The 22,259-nt window shown below is 41.0% G+C and overlaps 1 protein-coding gene across 1 annotated transcript in view; it reads right to left on the reverse strand.

Annotated features, from left to right (window-relative positions):
• The window catches only part of LOC129842367 (zinc finger protein 271-like), a 52,447-nt gene that overhangs the window by 16,304 nt on the left and 13,884 nt on the right, over nt 1-22,259 (reverse strand). Inside the window, exon 3 of the mRNA XM_055910904.1 lies at nt 5,610-7,614. Within this exon, the coding sequence (XP_055766879.1) occupies nt 5,610-7,614 (2,005 nt within the window). The remainder of the gene's footprint in view (nt 1-5,609; nt 7,615-22,259) is intronic.

The raw sequence follows: 22,259 nt of genomic DNA on the forward strand, positions 1-22,259 counted from the left end.
AAAGATACATGTTTTATTATTCCATGCCTCATCATTAAGTTAATTATTGCCACTACATATTAACAAAGGGGTGTACATTTGGTTTTTATATTTCATATTTACAATTCATGTAATAATTATTTATGCAACCAGCTGACCATTTTTGGGGTACAATTATATTGACAATGTTGCTCTGCTTTTAGAATATCAGGATTCATTCTCAGATGTGCCAAACCAAATGCATGACATTGGGGACTGGGCCCCGATCCAACAACATGCCTATCGAGTGAACCCTGAAAAGAGAGAGAGAAGTAAGGTGGAAAGTTACTACGGATATTGCAGGAGTTGGTTGCTGATTGTCTCAAGGGTGGGCAGTCAACAAGTTTTGCGTTTAGCCAGTGCGTTGCCATGGATTACAATTTATTTTGACTGCACGTTTTTCCGTATTGGAGACAACTTTTTGGGGCTCGTTCCAAGGGGACCAGAGTTTTAGAAGCTAGTGAGTTTTAGGATTCTATTGAAAGAAGAATAATTAAAAAAATAATACTATGGTATATTATTATTTAGAAATATGTGTTTTTTCTTGTTTATTGTTGACAGCCAGTAGACACCATGTTTATATTGTAGAAGCATTGTAGTTGATTATGTGAAATGGAAGTTTTCTGTTGGGGGTGAGCAAACATGTCCAAAAAAAAAATATAGGATGTATTTGTTGTCTAAAGGGGGAAGGTGTTACAGGCTTTGGCTTGTCCATCTCCTTAGTGGGAAGGGGTTTCACCTGAGCTGGTCCAGGTTCTATTTAAGAGTGTCTGGCCCAGTGCTCCAGTTGTCTTGATAGATGTGGAGAGTCAACACCTTTAGTTGCTCCACCTTTTTGGTTTGCGTCCTGTCTTTAAGTTAGTTGTGGGTTTTTCTTTTGCTTGCCTCTTCTTGGGCAGATTTAGTGGGTCTCATGGTGGGTGTCTTTTAGGTCCCAGTTGTTGTTACTAGTCAACTTTCAGTGGACACTGAGAGCAAAACTGCAACATTATGTTATAATACTTTTATTGGATCAAATGGTTGTTTTATGCAACAGAATAGAGGGTTCTTAGAAAATTGTGTCTGTGTTCTACTGAGGATAGGCCTCTGGGAGAAAACATTGACAGGAGATTTACAATGTCTTTTGGGTGATAAAACCTAAAGAGACCGCATTCCAGAGCATGAGTTAATGTTTCTGTTCTATATGGTACCAGGGAGAGATGAACCCAGGGCCAGACCCTGGTCTCTACACAAAGAGTACTGTTTTTACAGCAGATACTGTCTGCTGAGAATTATAACTATCTCTCATACAAATCTTAACCTTGTGACCCGTTCTATACATCTGTTGTTGCATCAACGATCAAGTCAGCTGCTGCTGCTCCAATACAGTATGAGGTGAGACGGTGAACTGACGTTCAACCGGGCAGTCAGCTGCTGCTGTTCCAATGCAGTGAGACGGTGAACTGACGTTGAACCGGGCAGTCAGCTGCTGCTGCTCCAATACAGTATGAGTTGAGACGGTGAACTGACGTTGAACCGGACTGACGTTGAACTGGGCAGTCAGCTGCTGCTGCTCCAATACAGTATGAGGTGAGACGGTGAACTGATGTTGAACTGGGCAGTCAGCTGCTGCTGCTCCAATACAGTATGAGGTGAGACGGTGAACTGACGTTGAACAGGGCAGTCAGCTGCTGCTGCTCCAATACAGTATGAGGTGAGACGGTGAACTGATGTTGAACTGGGCAGTCAGCTGCTGCTGTTCCAATACAGTATGAGGTGAGACAGTGAACTGACGTTGAACTGGGCAGTCAGCTGCTGCTGCTCCAATACAGTATGAGGTGAGACGGTGAACTGACGTTGAACCGGGCAGTCAGCTGCTGCTGCTCCAATACAGTATGAGGTGAGACGGTGAACTGACGTTGAACCGGGCAGTCAGCTGCTGCTGCTCCAATACATTATGAGGTGAGACGGTGAACTGATGTTGAACTGGGCAGTCAGCTGCTGCTGCTCCAATACAGTATGAGGTGAGACGGTGAACTGATGTTGAACCGGGCAGTCAGCTGCTGCTGTTCCAATACAGTATGAGGTGAGACGGTGAACTGACGTTGAATCATAATGAATAAGTTAATTAGTGAAACTGTTAAAAAATACTATATGGCATATTAAATATATTACGGTATTGTTATCATATAGAAACATCATGGAATATTGTACATCATATTAAATATATTACTCTATTGTTATCATATAGAAACATCATGGAATATTGTACATCATATTAGCATCAACATACATTATTGTTTCATTCAATTTCACATAATAAGGATATTTGCGCAGTGGTCTAGGGCACTGCATCGCAGTGCTAGCTGCGCCACCAGAGTCTCTGCGCCACCAGAGTCACCAGAGTCACCGGGAGGTCCTTGGGGCGACGCACAATTGGCACAATATCCTTGTCTCAGTATGTAAAATGTAAAAAAATAAAATAATGTATGCACTCTACTGTAAGTCGCTCTGGATAAGAGCGTCTTCTAAATGACTAAAATGTAAATGTAAATGTTTAATTAAATTTCACATAATAAGGATTTTTCATATTTTCAAGTTCAGAAGTCAGAACCCATCACCTGCTATGTAAAAGAAACAGAAGAATGCACAATGGTCAATGCTATCTGGGATCCTTGGAACATCCCTACCTAAACCCTATCCATAACCCCTACCCTAAACCCTAACCTTAACCCCTACCTTAACCCTTTTAAATGTCAACTTCAACGGGCTAGGGACGTCCCAAGGATGTATCTCTACCTGAAAATACATGATCTAAGTGATTGATAGTTGGTATTCAGCAGTCATAAAGCCTTATTTACTTTAATGAACTACTAAAATAGTGATTTTGTCAAACAGCATAGACAGCAGCTCTACACTTTATTGACTGACTTATCCATTCATCCTTCCATCCCTCCTCAGCCTTCCTCTCCTCTGAAAACCCAGTGAGGGTGGAGCTCAGTCAGAGAGCTGTTGAGGGACTGGTTAGGAAGAACACTTCTACAGCCAGAGAGGTGAGAGGTCACACATGGTTTAGATGGTAAATGTTTATGTCCCCTTGGCGGTTCATCACGTCAGCTAAAGGGAATATGTTCCATCATCTATGATTATTTACATTAGTGCAAATTGTCCACTGATATTGGTGTAATTTCTCACCCCTTTTGGCTGTATGAAAGGTAATTTCCCCTCAGGCACACACATTTGTTCTTTGATATTATGAAGGTAATTTGTGTCAAATGTACTTTTCCCCACTCATTCACCCCATCTCTTCACATTGCTTATTTATATTCAGTGGCCTGACTGCATCCAGACTATGTCAAAGGCCCATCCTGGTAGATCTGAACCGAATGCAGCTTGGAGTGATCAGATGACAGAAGTCACATTTACGTGCCCACTGTAACTGAGGCCATAGATGCTCCACATCCATTACTTTGAGTGTTTTATATAATATGACTAAATGTGTTTCTTTGTGTTGCAGGGGCCGTCAAGAAATGGAACGACAAGGCCAAAGAACATGACATAAGCAGAGCTGTGGGAGACCACCTCAAGCCCCTGGTAGAGCCGGGGGTGGTGTTTACCACTCCACCAGCAGAGCTGTGGGAGACCACCTCAAGCCCCTGGTAGAGCCGGGGGTGGTGTTTACCACTCCACAAGCAGAGCTGTGGGAGACCACCTCAATCCCCTGGTAGAGCCGGGGGTGGTGTTTACCACTCCACCAGCAGAGCTGTGGGAGACCACCTCAAGCCCCTGGTAGAGCCGGGGGTGGTGTTCACCACTCCACCAGCAGAGCTGTGGGAGACCACCTCAAGCCCCTGGTAGAGCCGGGGGTGGTGTTCACCACTCCACCAGCAGAGCTGTGGGAGACCACCTCAAGCCCCTGGTAGAGCCGGGGGTGGTGTTCACCACTCCACCAGCAGAGCTGTGGGAGACCACCTCAAGCCCCTGGTAGAGCCGGGGGTGGTGTTTACCACTCCACCATGCCTTCAGCAGGCTGGAAAAGTGGGATTGATACTGATTTTCATACTAAGATGGACCAACAGTCTGTTGATTGGTCAGTCATTGGGTTCATTTGTTGACATCAAATCAAGCTTTATTTATACAGGACATTTCAGACATGGATGCAACACAATGGCTTCACAGGAGAAAACAATGAAAATAAACTGAAATACTTAGTAAACAAAAAAAACTGAAATTTAAAAACTGAAAGACCAATGAGCATTCTAAGGAAATGCCATTGATTAAAACACTAATTGGATGAAATATCCAACCCAAAATATAAGCTTGTTTTTTAGGAGGGGTTCTCAAAGACATTATGGGGGTGTCCACTGAAAGTTGACTAGTAACAACAACTGGGACCTAAAAGACACCAACCATGAGACCCACTAAATCTGTCCAAGAAGAAGCAAACAAAAGAAAAACCTACAACAAACTTAAAGACAGGAAGCAAACCAAAAAAGTGGAGCAACTAAAGGTGTTGACTCTCCACATCTATCAAGACAACTGGAGCACTGGGCCAGACACTCTTAAATAGAACCTGGACCAGCTCAGGTGAAACACCTTCCCACTAACGAGATGGACAAGCCAGCACAGGTGTAACACATACTGACTAACGAGATAGCACGTAGGGCGCATTGATTGGTGTTAACGAGCTATACTTGCTAACGAGCTATACTTGCTAACGAGCTAGACGTGCTGACAAGCTGGACGTGCTGACGAGCTATACGTGCTAAAGTCCAACTTCAAAACATAAATGAAAAAAATATAATTACTTTCTATAGAATCCTAAAACTCACCAGCTTCTAAAACTCTCATCACCTTGGACAAAACTCAAATCAAATTGTATTAGTCATGTCTGATTTCAAGAGCTCCTGCAATATCCCGAGCTTCTCTCTCTTTTCAGGGTTCACTCGATAGGCATGTTGTTGGATCGGGGCCCAGTCCCCAATGTCATGTCATTCCACGGAGGGCCTAGTGTCTGCAGGTTTTTGGTTTTTCCTTTCAATAAAGCCCTAGACAACCAGGTGTGGGGAGTTCCTAACTAATTAGTGATGTTAATTCATCAATCAAGTACAAGGGAGAAGCGAAAACCCGCAGACACTCGGCCCCCGTGGAATGAGTTTGACACCTGTGCTCTAGTACATGTGGGTTGGTACATCTGAGAATGATCCCTGATATTCTAAAAGCAGGATAACAATTTCAATATAATAGTACCCAAAAATTGTCAGCTGGTTGCATAAATAACTATGACTAAATGTTACATAAATTGTAAATATGAAAATCAAAACCAAATGTACACCCCTTTGTTAATATATATTGGCAATACTTCACTTAAGGGTGAGGCATGGAATAATAAAACATGTATCTTTTGTCAGGCTGAATGTTTGAAGTATGAGGTGATTTGAGTCATGCTTCTTCAGTAGTGGAATAAAGACAATTAGCACTTGAATGTTTTCAATAAATACTGGAGTGATGTAGGATTGTTCATAAAATTGATTATAGACCAATTTATTATATAACATGTATTTTCTGATGTTGAATCCGAGATCTTTTATCAGATTATCTCTGGTCACAGCTATATCTTCCCACATTTATTACTGCTATAAGGTTTCTGTCCTGTGTGTTTTCTCTGGTGTATAGTTAGATATCTAAATCTGGTAAATCTCATCCCACATTGACCACAGCTAAAAGGTTTCTCTCCTGTGTGTGTTCTCTGGTGTGAAGACAGAGAGCTAGATGTAGTAAATCTCTTCCCACATTGATCACAGCTATAAGATTTCTCTCCTGTGTGTGTTCTCTGGTGTTTAGTCAGAGAGCTAGATTCAGTAAAACTCTTCCCACATTGATTACAGCAATAAGGTTTCTCTCCTGTGTGTGTTCTCTTGTGTGATGTCAGCTGGCCAGATCTACCAAAACTCTTCCCACATTGATCACAGCTATAAGATTTCTCTCCTGTGTGTGTTCTCTGGTGTTTAGTCAGAGAGCTAGATTCAGTAAAACTCTTCCCACATTGATCACAGCTATAAGATTTCTCTCCTGTGTGTGTTCTCTGGTGTTTAGTCAGAGAGCTAGATTCAGTAAAACTCTTCCCACATTGATTACAGCAATTAGGTTTCTCTCCTGTGTGTGTTCTCTTGTGTGATGTCAGCTGGCCAGATCTACCAAAACTCTTCCCACATTGATCACAGCTATAAGGTTTCTCTCCTGTGTGTGTTCTCTGGTGTAAAGTCAGATGGCCAGATGTAGTAAAACTCTTCCCACATTGATCACAGCTATAAGGTTTCTCTCCTGTGTGTGTTCTCTGGTGTAATGTCAGCTGGTCAGATCTACCAAAACTCTTCCCACATTGACCACAGCTATAAGGTTTCTCTCCTGTGTGTGTTCTCTGGTGTAAAGTCAGATGGCCAGCTGTAGTAAAACTCTTCCCACATTGATCACAGCAATAAGGTTTCTCTCCTGTGTGTATTCTCTGGTGTGAAGTAAGAGCGCTAGATGTAGTAAATCTCTTCCCACATAGATCACAGCTAAAAGGTTTCTCTCCTGTGTGTGTCCGCTGGTGTACTATCAGGCTGTTCAGCTGAGTAAAACTCTTCCCACATTGATTACAGCAATAAGGTTTCTCTCCTGTGTGTATCCTCTGGTGTAATGTCAGCTGGCTAGATGTAGTAAATCTCTTCCCACATTGATCACAGCTATAAGGTTTCTCTCCTGTGTGTGTTCTCTGGTGTAATGTCAGCTGGCCAGATGTAGTACATCTCTTTCCACATTGATCACAGCTGTAAGGTTTCTCTCCTGTGTGTATTCTCTGGTGTAATGTCAGCAGGTCAGATCTACCAAAACTCTTCCCACATTGACCACAGCTATAAGGTTTCTCTCCCGTGTGTGTTCTCTTGTGTGATGTCAGCTGGCCAGATCTACCAAAACTCTTCCCACATTGATCACAGCTATAAGGTTTCTCTCCTGTGTGTGTTCTCTGGTGTAAAGTCAGATGGCCAGATGTAGTAAAACTCTTCCCACATTGATCACAGCTATAAGATTTCTCTCCTGTGTGTGTTCTCTTGTGTGATGTCAGCTGGCCAGATCTACCAAAACTCTTCCCACATTGATCACAGCTATAAGGTATCTCTCCTGTGTGTGTCCTCTGGTGTAATGTCAGCTGGATAGATGTAGTAAAACTCTTCCCACATTGACCACAGCTATAAGGTTTCTCTCCTGTGTGTGTCCTCTGGTGTAATGTCAGCTGGATAGATGTAGTAAAACTCTTCCCACATTGACCACAGCTATAAGGTTTCTCTCCTGTGTGTGTTCTCTGGTGTACAGTCAGATTGCTAGATGTAGTAAAACTCTTCCCACATTGATCACAGCTATAAGGTTTCTCTCCTGTGTGTGTTCTCTGATGAAATTTAATGCCTGAGGAGGTGAATCTCTTCCCACAGTCAGAGCAGCAGTGAGTTATCTTCCCTGTGGATCTCTGCAGGTGTTTCTTGAGGAGTTCTGATCTGGAGAGATTTTTCTCTGCCTCGTCAGCATCATGAGGTTGTTGAGGCTCCCCAGAGGATCCACGATAGTCCCTTATCTCTCCTGTGTGAACAACAAAGTCAGATGATTAAAGGCCCACAACAGCGGTAATCCACTGTAAAAGGTGATGCCAACAGAGTAGCCATGATGTTGTACAACAATTGATGTCTGTAATGAATGTTACAATTATTTAACAATAATCTTAAAATGAGCAAGAATAGTCATAGTTTGTCTTGTTTTCACATTAGTAGTAAAATCAATGATTGTAGGCTAGAAATAAGTTATTCAAGTTGTTGAAACTCTAAGCAGTGTGCCAGACGACTTTTGGTCTCCAATATAGGCCCCTTTCTGTGTTTAATAAAATTGCGGCACGAGGGCGATGCAACACAACTTGATTGTAGAAACTCCTCCCTGCTAATGAGGAAACCACTAGTTATGGATGTAGTATATCTTGTAATGAGGAAACCACTAGCTATGGATGTAGTATATCTGGTAATGAGGAAACCACTAGTTATGGATGTAGTATATCTTCTAATGAGGAAACCACTAGTTATGGATGTAGTATATCTGGTAATGAGGAAACCACTAGTTATGGATGTAGAACTATCTGCTAATGAGGAAACCACTAGTTATGGATGTAGTATATCTGGTAATGAGGAAACTGCTAGTTATGGATGTAGTATATCTGGTAATGAGGAAACCGCTAGTTATGGATGTAGTATATCTGGTAATAAGGAAACCACTAGTTATGGATGTAGTATATCTTCTAATGAGGAAACCACTAGTTATGGATGTAGTATATCTGGTAATGAGGAAACCACTAGTTATGGATGTAGAACTATCTGCTAATGAGGAAACCACTAGTTATGGATGTAGTATATCTGGTAATGAGGAAACCACTAGTTATGGATGTAGAACTATCTGCTAATGAGGAAACCACTAGTTATGGATGTAGTATATCTGGTAATGAGGAAACCACTAGTTATGGATGTAGAACTATCTGCTAATGAGGAAACCACTAGTTATGGATGTAGTATATCTGGTAATGAGGAAACTGCTAGTTATGGATGTAGTATATCTGGTAATGAGGAAACCGCTAGTTATGGATGTAGTATATCTGGTAATAAGGAAACCACTAGTTATGGATGTAGTATATCTGGTAGTGAGGAAACCACTAGTTATGGATGTAGTATATCTGGTAATGAGGAAACCACTAGTTATGGATGTAGTATATCTTCTAATGAGGAAACCACTAGTTATGGATGTAGTATATCTGGTAATGAGGAAACCACTAGTTATGGATGTAGAACTAACTGCTAATGAGGAAACCACTAGTTATGGATGTAGTATATCTGGTAATGAGGAAACCGCTAGTTATGGATGTAGTATATCTGGTAATGAGGAAACCACTAGTTATGGATGTAGTTAGTATATCTGGTAATGTGGAAACCACTAGTTATGGATGTAGTTAGTATATCTGGTAATGAGGAAACCACTAGTTATGGATGTAGTATATCTGCCTGGAGCAAAAATGGTGAACAAAGATTTTAGTTTTTCACAATGTCATTTACAGGTGCTTATTAGTGCATTTCACACTACTTTGGATTATAATTGTAAGGCTAATTTGAATGTCCTGTTTAATATAATGTTTGAATGAACTACAGATTCATTAACTACAATTTAGCAAATTAACACTGGAGTGATAGATGATGTGCAAGTAGAAATACTGGTGTGCAAAAGAGCAAAAAAAGTAAATAAAAATATGGGGATGAGGTAGGCAGTTGGATGGGCTATTTACAGATGGGCTGTGTACAGCTGCAGCGATCGGTAAGCTGCTCAGATAGCTGATGCTTAAAGTTAGTGAGGGAGATATAAGTCTCCAACTTCAGCGATTTTTGAAATTCGTTCCAGTCATTGGCAGCAGAGAACTGGAAGGAAAAGGCAGCCAAAGGAGGTGTTGGCTTTGGGGATGACCAGTGAGATATACCTGCTGGAGCGCGTGCTACGGGTGGGTGTTGCTATGGTGACCAGTGATCTGAGTGAAGGCGGCCTAGCAAAGACTTATAGATGACCTGGAGCCAGTGGGTTTAGCGATGAATATGTAGCGAGGGCCAGCCGACTAGAGCATACAGGTCTCAGTGGTGGGTGGTATATGGGGCTTTGGTGACAAAACGGATGGCACTGTGATTTACTGAATGCAGTCTAAGGTAGTTTAACTTGCGTTTAAGAGCAGTTGGAGGCCACAGAAGGAGTGTTATATGGCATTGAAGCTCGTTTGGAGGTTTGTTAACACAGTGTCCAAAGAAGGGTCAGATGTATACGGAATAGCCCGAGAATTGAACCCTGTGGCACCCCCATAGAGACTGCCAAAGGTCCGGACAACAGGCCCTCCGATTTGACACACTGAATTCTATCAGAGAAGTAGTTGGTGAACCAGGTGAGGCAGTCATTTGAGAAACCAACCATTAATCAGGTCTTAGTGGTGGGTGGTATATGGGGCTTTGGTGCATCCAGTTTGCTGAGTAGAGTGTTGGAGGCTATTTTAAAAATAACATCGCTAAAGTCAAGGATCGGTAGGATAGTCAGTTTTATGAGGGTATGTTTGACAGCGTGAGTGAAGGAGGTTTTGACGCGAAATAGGAAGTCGATTCTAGATTTAATTTGGGATTGGAAATGCTTAATATAAGTCTGGAAGGAGAGTTTACAGTCTATCCAGACACCTAGGTATTTGTAGTTGTCCACATATTCTAAGTCAGAACCGTCCAGAGTAGAGGTCGACCGATTATTGTTTATTATTATTGTCCGGTTTCCTTTGAGCCTGTGGATTACTGAACAAAACTGAGGTTTTTGGATATAAAGAGAGACTTTATCGAACAAAACTAACATTTATTGAGTAAATGGGAGTTTTGTGAGTGCAACAATATGAAGATCATCAAAGGTAAGTAATTAATTTTATTGCTATTTCTGACTTGTGTAACTCTACTTGGCTGGTAACTGTTTGTAATGATTCGTCTGCTGGGCGCTGTTCTCAGATAATCGCACGGTATGCTTTCGCCGTAAAGCCTATTTGAAATCTGACACCGTGGTTGGATGAACAAATGTATAACACTGTGTGTTTTATGAATTTTTATAAGCTGAGCTAAAAAGGTAAATGACTAAATAGCTAGTAGCTAATTAGCTGGTTAGCTTCTGACGGCTAGGTTCTGATGGAGGTTCTAGCTATAAGGTCTAAAAAATAGCAGATCAGTATCACATTGGGTGAGGCGGGTTGCCTGAAGGTATATTTAATTTAAACATGGAAAAAGATTGAAATATATTGCAATATATACAACAACAAAAAAAACATAATATTTACAACAAACATGTCTTAACCTGTTGAGGCTGGGGGCGCTGTTGTCACTATTTATGCTAATCGTGTAATTTTTGAAACGGCTTCCCACAAAATTCTTGATCGTACAATATGCATATTATTATTATTATTGGATAGAAAACAGTCTATAGTTTCTATAGGAGTTTAAATGTTGTCTCTAAGTGGAACAGAACCCATTCTACAGCAATTTCCCTGACATGGAGTCAGATTTCAGAAATGTTGGCCCCTGATCTGGAGTCAGTTAAAAGGGCACTGTTATTGCTATGAGTATACGGACACTGCTTACGTCTTCCCCTGGATGCCTTCACGTGATGACGATTTGAATGGGGTCGATTGCGCGTTCACAGGCACTATAAATTAAAAAACCCTGTAGCTAGCAAGTCTTTTCTTGGTGCGTCATGCGCGTGGAGGACACCGACCCGCACCTGTTCCAAGCATTAGTGTTGGGAGTAATCTTTCTCCGGTCATGTTAAGACTCGTTATAGGAGTTAAAAACATCATAAGGTAGTTAATTTAAAGCGTTTTATAGCAATTTATATCCGTTTAGTGCGATTTTGGGACATTTATTTCTGAAACGCTGTGAATTGCTGGGCACGCTTCCAGTTCATCCCGAACGCAGTTGGCATTTCCACATGGCAAGAGGACAGCTTTCCACCAAAAGACGATTAGACCTAAGAAAGGATCCTTTGCCCAAGATACTGATGGAAGAACAGCTCAAAGTAGGAACAATTTATTATGATAAATCGTGTTTCTGTCGAAAAATGTTAGTGGCTTAGGACGCCATGTTTTTTGACGTAGCTTCGCTTGGCGCAAACTGTATTGAAAAGTAAGGATAATTTAAAAAATGTAATTCCGCGATTGTATTAAGAATTAAATTGTCTATCAATCCCTGTCCACCCTATATTTTTTAGTCACGTTTATGAGTATTTATGTATAAGAGTAGATCACTGTCTAATATGGCGCACGGACATTTTCTCACCAGCTGGGCTACATTTCACATTGTCTAACCATGATTTTGGTGGCTAAATATGCACATTTACGAACAAACTGTATATGGATGTTGTAATGTGATGTTACAGGGGTGTCATCTGAAGAATTCTGAGAAGGTTAGTGAAAAAAATAATATATTTTGGCGATGTTGACGTTATCGCTCACTTTGGCTAGAATCAATGCTGGGCTGCTATGTGCTATGTGCTATGCTGATATAACGATTTATTGTGTTTTCGCTGTAAGACACTTAGAAAATCTGAAATATTGTCTGTATTCACAGGATCTGTGTCTTTCGATTAGTGTATGCTGTGTATTTTTACGAAATGTTTGATGATTAGTAAGTAGGTAAACACGTTGCTCTATGTAGTTATTCTAGTCCATTTGTGACGGTGGGTGCAATTGTAACCTATGCCATCTACCTGAAATATGCACATTTTTCTAACAAAACCTATCCCATACCATAAATATGTTATCAGACTGTCATCTGATGAGTTTTTTTCTTGGTTAGGGGCTATAAATATCTTAGTTTAGCCGAATTGGTGATAGCTACTGGTGTTGGTGGACAAATAAAAGATGGTGGATTATGCTAATGTGTTTTTAGGTAATAGATGTACATCTTTACATATTGTGTCTTCCCTGTAAAACATTTTAAAAATCGGACATGTTGGCTGGATTCACAAGATCTGTGTCTTTCATTAGCTGTATTGGACTTTAATGTGTGAAAGTTAAATATTTAAAAAAAATATTTTTTTTGAATTTCGCGGCTCTGCCTTTTCAGTGGGGGTGGGGGGGGGGGGGAGTGCCGCTAGCGGCACCCTCATCCTAGACAGGTTAATGCTACGCCATCTTGGATTACAAGTTCATCATATGACAAGCGTAATGTTATGACTATAACTACTGTTCCCTGAAGGAGGGAAACTAGGTACAACATACTATTAAATCCACGCCTCACTGGAAGCACCACCGTCCACAGGTGACGAGTGAGGCTTGGATTTATTCCTTAAAATGTAATGCCGCTCTTCACCAACCCAGGAAAGGGCATTTTATTGCATGACATAAGTATTTGATCACCTACCAACCAGTAAGAATTCCAGCTCTCACAGACCTGTTAGTTTTTCTTTAAGAAGCCCTCCTGTTCTCCACTCATTACCTGTATTAACTGCACCTGTTTGAACTCGTTACCTGTATAAAAGACACCTGTCCACACACTCAATCAAACAGACCCCAACCTCTCCACAATGGCCAAGACCAGAGATAAAATTGTAGACCTGCACAAGGCTGGGATGGGCTACAGGACAATAGGCAAGCAGTTTGGTGAGAAGGCAACAACTGTTGGCGCAATTATTAGAAAATGGAAGAAGTTCAAGATGACGGTCAATCACCCTTGGTCTGGGGCTCCATGCAAAATCTCACCTCGTGAGGCATCAATGATCATGAGGAAGGTGAGGTATCAGCCCAAAACTACACGGCAGGACCTGGTCAATGACCTGAAGAGAGCTGGGACCACAGTCTCAAAGAACACCATTAGTAACACACTACGCCGTCATGGATTAAAATCCTGCAGCGCACGCAAGGTCCCCCTGCTCAAGCCAGCACATGTCCAGGCCTGTCTGAAGTTTGCCAATGACCATCTGGATGATCCAGAGGAGGAATGGGAGAAGGTCATGTGGTCTGATGAGACAAAAATAAAGCTTTTTGGTCTAAACTTCACTCGCCGTGTTTGGAGGAAGAAGAAGGATGAGTACAACCCCAAGAACACCATCCCAACCGTGAAGCATGGAGTTGGAAACATCATTCTTTGGCGATGCTTTTCTGCAAAGGGGACAGGACGACTGCACCGTATTGAGGGGAGGATGGATGGGGCCACGTATCGCGAGATCTTGGCCAACAACCTCCTTCCCTCAGTAAGAGCATTGAAGATGGGTCGTGGCTGGGTCTTCCAGCATGACAACGACCCAAAACACACAGTCAGGGCAACTAAGGAGTGGCTCCGTAAGAAGCATCTCAAGGTCCTGGAGTGGCCTAGCCAGTCTCCAGACCTGAACCCAATAGAAAATCTTTGGAGGGAGCTGAAAGTCCGTATTGCCCAGCGACAGCCCTGAAACCTGAAGGATCTGGAGACGGTCTGTATGGAGGAGTGGGCCAAAATCCCTGCTGCAGTGTGTGCAAACCTGGTCAAGAACTACAGGAAACACATGATCTCTGTAATTGCAAACAAAGGTTTCTGTACCAAGAATTAAGTTCTGCTTTTCTGATGTACCAAATACTTATGTCATGCAATAAAATGCAAATTAATTACTTAAAAATCATACAATGAGATTTATGGATTTTTGTTTTTGATTCCGTCTCTCACAGTTGAAGTGTACCTATGATAAAAATTACAGACCTCTACATGCTTTGTAAGTAGGATAACCTGCAAAATCGGCAGTGTATCAAATACTTGTTCTCCCCACTGTAAAAGTAGGACTAGTCTACCTGACTACACATAGAGAAGTAGGACTAGTCTACCTGGTTACACATATAGAGGTAGGACTAGTCTACCTGACTACACATATAGAAGTAGGACTAGTCTACCTGACTACACATAGAGAAGTAGGACTAGTCTACCTGGTTACACATATAGAAGTAGGACTAGTCTACCTGGTTACACATATAGAAGAAGAACTAGTCTACCCGACAACACATATAGAGGTAGGACTAGTCTACCTGGTTACACATAGAGGTAGGTCTAGTCTACCTGGTTACACATATAGAAGTAGTACTAGTCTACCTGGTTACACATATAGAAGTAGAACTAGTCTACCCGACAACACATATAGAGGTAGGACTAGTCTACCTGACTACACATATAGAAGTAGGACTAGTCTACCTGGTTACACATATAGAGGTAGGACTAGTCTACCTGGTTACACATATAGAGGTAGGACTAGTCTACCTGACTACACATATAGAAGTAGGACTAGTCTACCTGGTTACACATATAGAAGTAGGACTAGTCTACCTGGTTACACATATAGAAGTAGGACTAGTCTACCTGGTTACACATATAGAAGTAGGACTAGTCTACCTGGTTACACACATATAGAAGTAGGGCTAGTCTACCTAGTTACACATATAGAACTAGGACTAGTCTACCTGGTTACACATATAGAAGTAAGACTAGTCTACCTGCTTACACATATAGAAGTAGAACTAGTCTACCCGACAACACATAGAGAGGTAGAACTAGTCTACCTGGTTACATATATAGAGGTAGGACTAGTCTACCTGGTTACACATATAGAAGTAGGACTAGTCTACCTGGTTACACATTTAGAAGTAGGACTAGTCTACCTGGTTACACATTTAGAAGTAGGACTAGTCTACCTGGTTACACATATATAAGTAGGACTAGTCTACCTGGTTACACATATAGAAGTAGGACTAGTCTACCTGGTTACACATATAGAAGTAGGACTAGTCTACCTGGTTACACATAGAGAAGTAGGACTGGTCTACCTGGTTACACATATAGAAGTAGGACTAGTCTACCTGGTTACACATATAGAAGAAGAACTAGTCTACCCGACAACACATATAGAGGTAGGACTAGTCTACCTGGTTACACATATAGAGGTAGGTCTAGTCTACCTGGTTACACATATAGAAGTAGTACTAGTCTACGTGGTTACACATATAGAAGTAGAACTAGTCTACCCGACAACACATATAGAGGTAGGACTAGTCTACCTGACTACACATATAGAAGTAGGACTAGTCTACCTGGTTACACATATAGAGGTAGGACTAGTCTACCTGGTTACACATATAGAGGTAGGACTAGTCTACCTGACTACACATATAGAAGTAGGACTAGTCTACCTGGTTACACATATAGAAGTAGGACTAGTCTACCTGGTTACACATATAGAAGTAGGACTAGTCTACCTGGTTACACATATAGAAGTAGGACTAGTCTACCTGGTTACACATATAGAAGTAGAACTAGTCTACCCGACAACACATATAGAGGTAGGACTAGTCTACCTGGTTACACATATAGAAGTAGGACTAGTCTACCTGACTACACATATAGAAGTAGGACTAGTCTACCTGACTACACATAGAGAAGTAGGACTAGTCTACCTGGTTACACATATAGAAGTAGGACTAGTCTACCTGGTTACACATATAGAAGTAAGACTAGTCTACCTGCTTACACATATAGAAGTAGAACTAGTCTACCCGACAACACATAGAGAGGTAGAACTAGTCTACCTGGTTACATATATAGAGGTAGGACTAGTCTACCTGGTTACACATATAGAAGTAGGACTAGTCTACCTGGTTACACATATGGAAGTAGGACTAGTCTACCTGGTTACACATATAGAAGTAGGACTAGTCTACCTGGTTACACATATATAAGTAGGACTAGTCTACCTGGTTACACATATAGAAGTAGGACTAGTCTACCTGGTTACACATATAGAAGTAGGACTAGTCTACCTGGTTACACATATAGAAGTAGGACTAGTCTACCTGGTTACACATATAGAAGTAGGACTAGTCTACCTGGTTACACATATAGAAGTAGGACTAGTCTACCTGGTTACACATTAAGAAGTAGGACTGGTCTACCTGGTTACACATTAAGAAGTAGGACTGTTCTACCTGGTTACACATTGAGAAGTAGGACTGGTCTACCTGGTTACACATATAGAAGTAGAACTAGGCTACCCGACAACACATATAGAAGTAGGACTAGTCTACCTGGTTAAACATATAGAAATAGAACTAGTCTACCTGGTTACACATATAGAAGTAGGACTAGTCTACCTATTTACACATATAGAAGTAGAGCTAGTCTACCTGGTTACACATATAGAAGTAGGACTAGTCTACCTGCTTACACATATAGAAGTAGAACTAGTCTACCCGGTTACATATATAGAGGTAGGACTAGTCTACCTGGGTACACATAGAGGTAGGACTAGTCTACCTGGTTAGACATAGAGGTATTACTAGTCTACCTGGTTAGACATAGAGGTAGGACTAGTCTACCTGGTTACACATATAGAAGTAGGACTAGTCTATCTGGTTACACATATTGAAGTAGGACTAGTCTACATGGTGACACATATAGAAGTAGGACTAGTCTACCTTGTGACAAATATAGAAGTAGGACTAGTCTACCTTGTGACAAATATAGAAGTAGGACTAGTCTACCTTGTGACAAATATAGAAGTAGGACTAGTCTACCTTGTGACACATATAGAAGTAGGACTAGTCTACCTGGTTACACATATAGAAGTAGGACTAGTCTACCTGGTTACACATATAGAAGTAGGACTAGTCTACATGCTTAAACATATAGAAGTAAGACTAGTCTACCTGCTTACACATATAGAAGTAGAACTAGTCTACCCGACAACACATATAGAAGTAGAACTAGTCTACCCGGTTACATATATAGAGGTAGGACTAGTCTACCTGGGTACACATAGAGGTAGGACTAGTCTACCTGGTTAGACATAGAGGTAGGACTAGTCTACCTGGTTTCACATATAGAAGTAGGACTAGTCTACCTGGTTACACATATAGAAGTAGGACTAGTCTACCTGGTTACACATATAGAAGTAGGACTAGTCTACCTGGTTACACATATAGAAGTAGGACTAGTCTACCTGGTTACACATATAGAAGTAGGACTGGTCTACCCGACAACACATATAGAGGTAGGACTAGTCCACCTGGTTAGACATATAGAAGTAGGACTAGTCTACCTGGTTACACATATAGAAGTAGGACTAGTCTACCTGGTTACACACATATAGAAGTAGGGCTAGTCTACCTGGTTACACATATAGAGGTAGGACTAGTCTACATGCTTACACATATAGAAGTAAGACTAGTCTACCTGGTTACACATATAGAGGTAGGACTAGTCTACCTGGTTACACATAGAGGTAGGACTAGTCTACCTGGTTAGACATAGAGGTAGGACTAGTCTACCTGGTTAGACATATAGAAGTAGGACTAGTCTACCTGGTCACACATATAGAAGTAGAACTAGTCTAAATAACAAAAAATATAGAAGTAGGACTAGTCTACCTGACAACACATATAGAAGTAGGACTAGTCTACCTGGTTACACATATAGAAGTAGGACTAGTCTACCTGGTTACATATATAGAAGTAGGACTAGTCTACCTGGTTACACATATAGAAGTAGGACTAGTCTACCTGGTTACACATATAGATGTAGGACTAGTCTACCTGGTTACACATATAGAAGTAGGACTAGTCTACCTGGTTACACATTAAGAAGTAGGACTAGTCTACCTGGTTACACATATAGAAGTAGGACTAGTCTACCTGGTTACACATATAGAAGTAGGACTAGTCTACCTGGTTACACATATAGAAGTAGGACTAGTCTACCTGATTACACATATAGAAGTAGGACTAGTCTACCTGATTACACATATAGAAGTAGGACTAGTCTACCTGATTACACATATAGAAGTAGGACTAGTCTACCTGGTTACACATTAAGAAGTAGAACTGGTCTACCTGGTTACACATTAAGAAGTAGGACTGGTCTACCTGGTTACACATTAAGAAGTAGGACTGGTCTACCTGGTTACACATATAGAAGTAGAACTAGGCTACCCGACAACACATATAGAAGTAGGACTAGTCTACCTGGTTACACATATAGAAGTAGGACTAGTCTACATGCTTACACATATAGAAGTAAGACTAGTCTACCTGGTTACACATATAGAGGTAGGACTAGTCTACCTGGTTACACATAGAGGTAGGACCAGTCTACCTGGTTAGACATAGAGGTAGGACTAGTCTACCTGGTTAGACATATAGAAGTAGGACTAGTCTACCTGGTCACACATATAGAAGTAGACCTAGTCTAAATAATAAAAAATATAGAAGTAGGACTAGTCTACCTGGTTACATATATAGAAGTAGGACTAGTCTACCTGGTTACACATATAGAAGTAGGACTAGTCTACCTGGTTACACATATAGAAGTAGGACTAGTCTACCTGGTTACACATATAGAAGTAGGACTAGTCTACCTGGTTACACATAGAGAAGTAGGACTGGTCTACCTGGTTACACATATAGAAGTAGGACTAGTCTACCTGGTTACACATATAGAAGAAGAACTAGTCTACCCGACAACACATATAGAGGTAGGACTAGTCTACCTGGTTACACATATAGAGGTAGGTCTAGTCTACCTGGTTACACATATAGAAGTAGTACTAGTCTACCTGGTTACACATATAGAAGTAGAACTAGTCTACCCGACAACATATATAGAGGTAGGACTAGTCTACCTGACTACACATATAGAAGTAGGACTAGTCTACCTGGTTACACATATAGAGGTAGGACTAGTCTACCTGACTACACATATAGAGGTAGGACTAGTCTACCTGACTACACATATAGAGGTAGGACTAGTCTACCTGACTACACATATAGAAGTAGGACTAGTCTACCTGGTTACACATATAGAAGTAGGACTAGTCTACCTGGTTACACATATAGAAGTAGGACTAGTCTACCTGGTTACACATATAGAAGTAGAACTAGTTTACCCGACAACACATATAGAGGTAGGACTAGTCTACCTGACTACACATATAGAAGTAGGACTAGTCTACCTGGTTACACATATAGAGGTAGGACTAGTCTACCTGACTACACATATAGAGGTAGGACTAGTCTACCTGACTACACATATAGAGGTAGGACTAGTCTACCTGACTACACATATAGAAGTAGGACTAGTCTACCTGGTTACACATATAGAAGTAGGACTAGTCTACCTGGTTACACATATAGAAGTAGGACTAGTCTACCTGGTTACACATATAGAAGTAGGACTAGTCTACCTGGTTACACATATAGAAGTAGAACTAGTCTACCCGACAACACATATAGAGGTAGGACTAGTCTACCTGGTTACACATATAGAAGTAGGACTAGTCTACCTGGTTACACATATAGAAGTAGGACTAGTCTACCTGGTTACACACATATAGAAGTAGGGCTAGTCTACCTAGTTACACATATAGAAGTAGGACTAGTCTACCTGGTTACACATATAGAAGTAGGACTAGTCTACCTGGTTACACATATAGAAGTAAGACTAGTCTACCTGCTTACACATATAGAAGTAGAACTAGTCTACCCGACAACACATAGAGAGGTAGAACTAGTCTACCTGGTTACATATATAGAGGTAGGACTAGTCTACCTGGTTACACATATAGAAGTAGGACTAGTCTACCTGGTTACACATATGGAAGTAGGACTAGTCTACCTGGTTACACATATAGAAGTAGGACTAGTCTACCTGGTTACACATATATAAGTAGGACTAGTCTACCTTGTGACAAATATAGAAGTAGGACTAGTCTACCTTGTGACAAATATAGAAGTAGGACTAGTCTACCTTGTGACAAATATAGAAGTAGGACTAGTCTACCTTGTGACACATATAGAAGTAGGACTAGTCTACCTGGTTACACATATAGAAGTAGGACTAGTCTACCCTGGTTACACATATAGAAGTAGGACTAGTCTACATGCTTAAACATATAGAAGTAAGACTAGTCTACCTGCTTACACATATAGAAGTAGAACTAGTCTACCCGACAACACATATAGAAGTAGAACTAGTCTACCCGGTTACATATATAGAGGTAGGACTAGTCTACCTGGGTACACATAGAGGTAGGACTAGTCTACCTGGTTAGACATAGAGGTAGGACTAGTCTACCTGGTTAGACATAGAGGTAGGACTAGTCTACCTGGTTTCACATATAGAAGTAGGACTAGTCTACCTGGTTACACATATAGAAGTAGGACTAGTCTACCTGGTTACACATATAGAAGTAGGACTAGTCTACCTGGTTACACATATAGAAGTAGGACTAGTCTACCTGGTTACACATATAGAAGTAGGACTAGTCTACCTGGTTACACATATAGAAGTAGGACTAGTCTACCTGGTTACACATATAGAAGTAGGACTGGTCTACCCGACAACACATATAGAGGTAGGACTAGTCCACCTGGTTAGACATATAGAAGTAGGACTAGTCTACCTGGTTACACATATAGAAGTAGGACTAGTCTACCTGGTTACACACATATAGAAGTAGGGCTAGTCTACCCGGTTACACATATAGAGGTAGGACTAGTCTACATGCTTACACATATAGAAGTAAGACTAGTCTACCTGGTTACACATATAGAGGTAGGACTAGTCTACCTGGTTACACATAGAGGTAGGACTAGTCTACCTGGTTAGACATAGAGGTAGAACTAGTCTACCTGGTTAGACATATAGAAGTAGGACTAGTCTACCTGGTCACACATATAGAAGTAGAACTAGTCTAAATAACAAAAAATATAGAAGTAGGACTAGTCTACCTGGTTACATATATAGAAGTAGGACTAGTCTACCTGGTTACACATATAGAAGTAGGACTAGTCTACCTGGTTACACATATAGATGTAGGACTAGTCTACCTGGTTACACATATAGAAGTAGGACTAGTCTACCTGGTTACACATTAAGAAGTAGGACTAGTCTACCTGGTTACACATATAGAAGTAGGACTAGTCTACCTGGTTACACATATAGAAGTAGGACTAGTCTACCTGGTTACACATATAGAAGTAGGACTAGTCTACCTGATTACACATATAGAAGTAGGACTAGTCTACCTGATTACACATATAGAAGTAGGACTAGTCTACCTGATTACACATATAGAAGTAGGACTAGTCTACCTGGTTACACATTAAGAAGTAGAACTGGTCTACCTGGTTACACATTAAGAAGTAGGACTGGTCTACCTGGTTACACATTAAGAAGTAGGACTGGTCTACCTGGTTACACATATAGAAGTAGAACTAGGCTACCCGACAACACATATAGAAGTAGGACTAGTCTACCTGGTTACACATATAGAAGTAGGACTAGTCTACATGCTTACACATATAGAAGTAAGACTAGTCTACCTGGTTACACATATAGAGGTAGCACTAGTCTACCTGGTTACACATAGAGGTAGGACCAGTCTACCTGGTTAGACATAGAGGTAGGACTAGTCTACCTGGTTAGACATATAGAAGTAGGACTAGTCTACCTGGTCACACATATAGAAGTAGACCTAGTCTAAATAACAAAAAATATAGAAGTAGGACTAGTCTACCTGGTTACATATATAGAAGTAGGACTAGTCTACCTGGTTACACATATAGAAGTAGGACTAGTCTACCTGGTTACACATATAGAAGTAGGACTAGTCTACCTGGTTACACA

This window comes from Salvelinus fontinalis, unplaced genomic scaffold (genome assembly GCF_029448725.1).
Source record: "Salvelinus fontinalis isolate EN_2023a unplaced genomic scaffold, ASM2944872v1 scaffold_0036, whole genome shotgun sequence".
In the NCBI taxonomy this organism is placed as follows: domain Eukaryota; kingdom Metazoa; phylum Chordata; class Actinopteri; order Salmoniformes; family Salmonidae; genus Salvelinus; species Salvelinus fontinalis.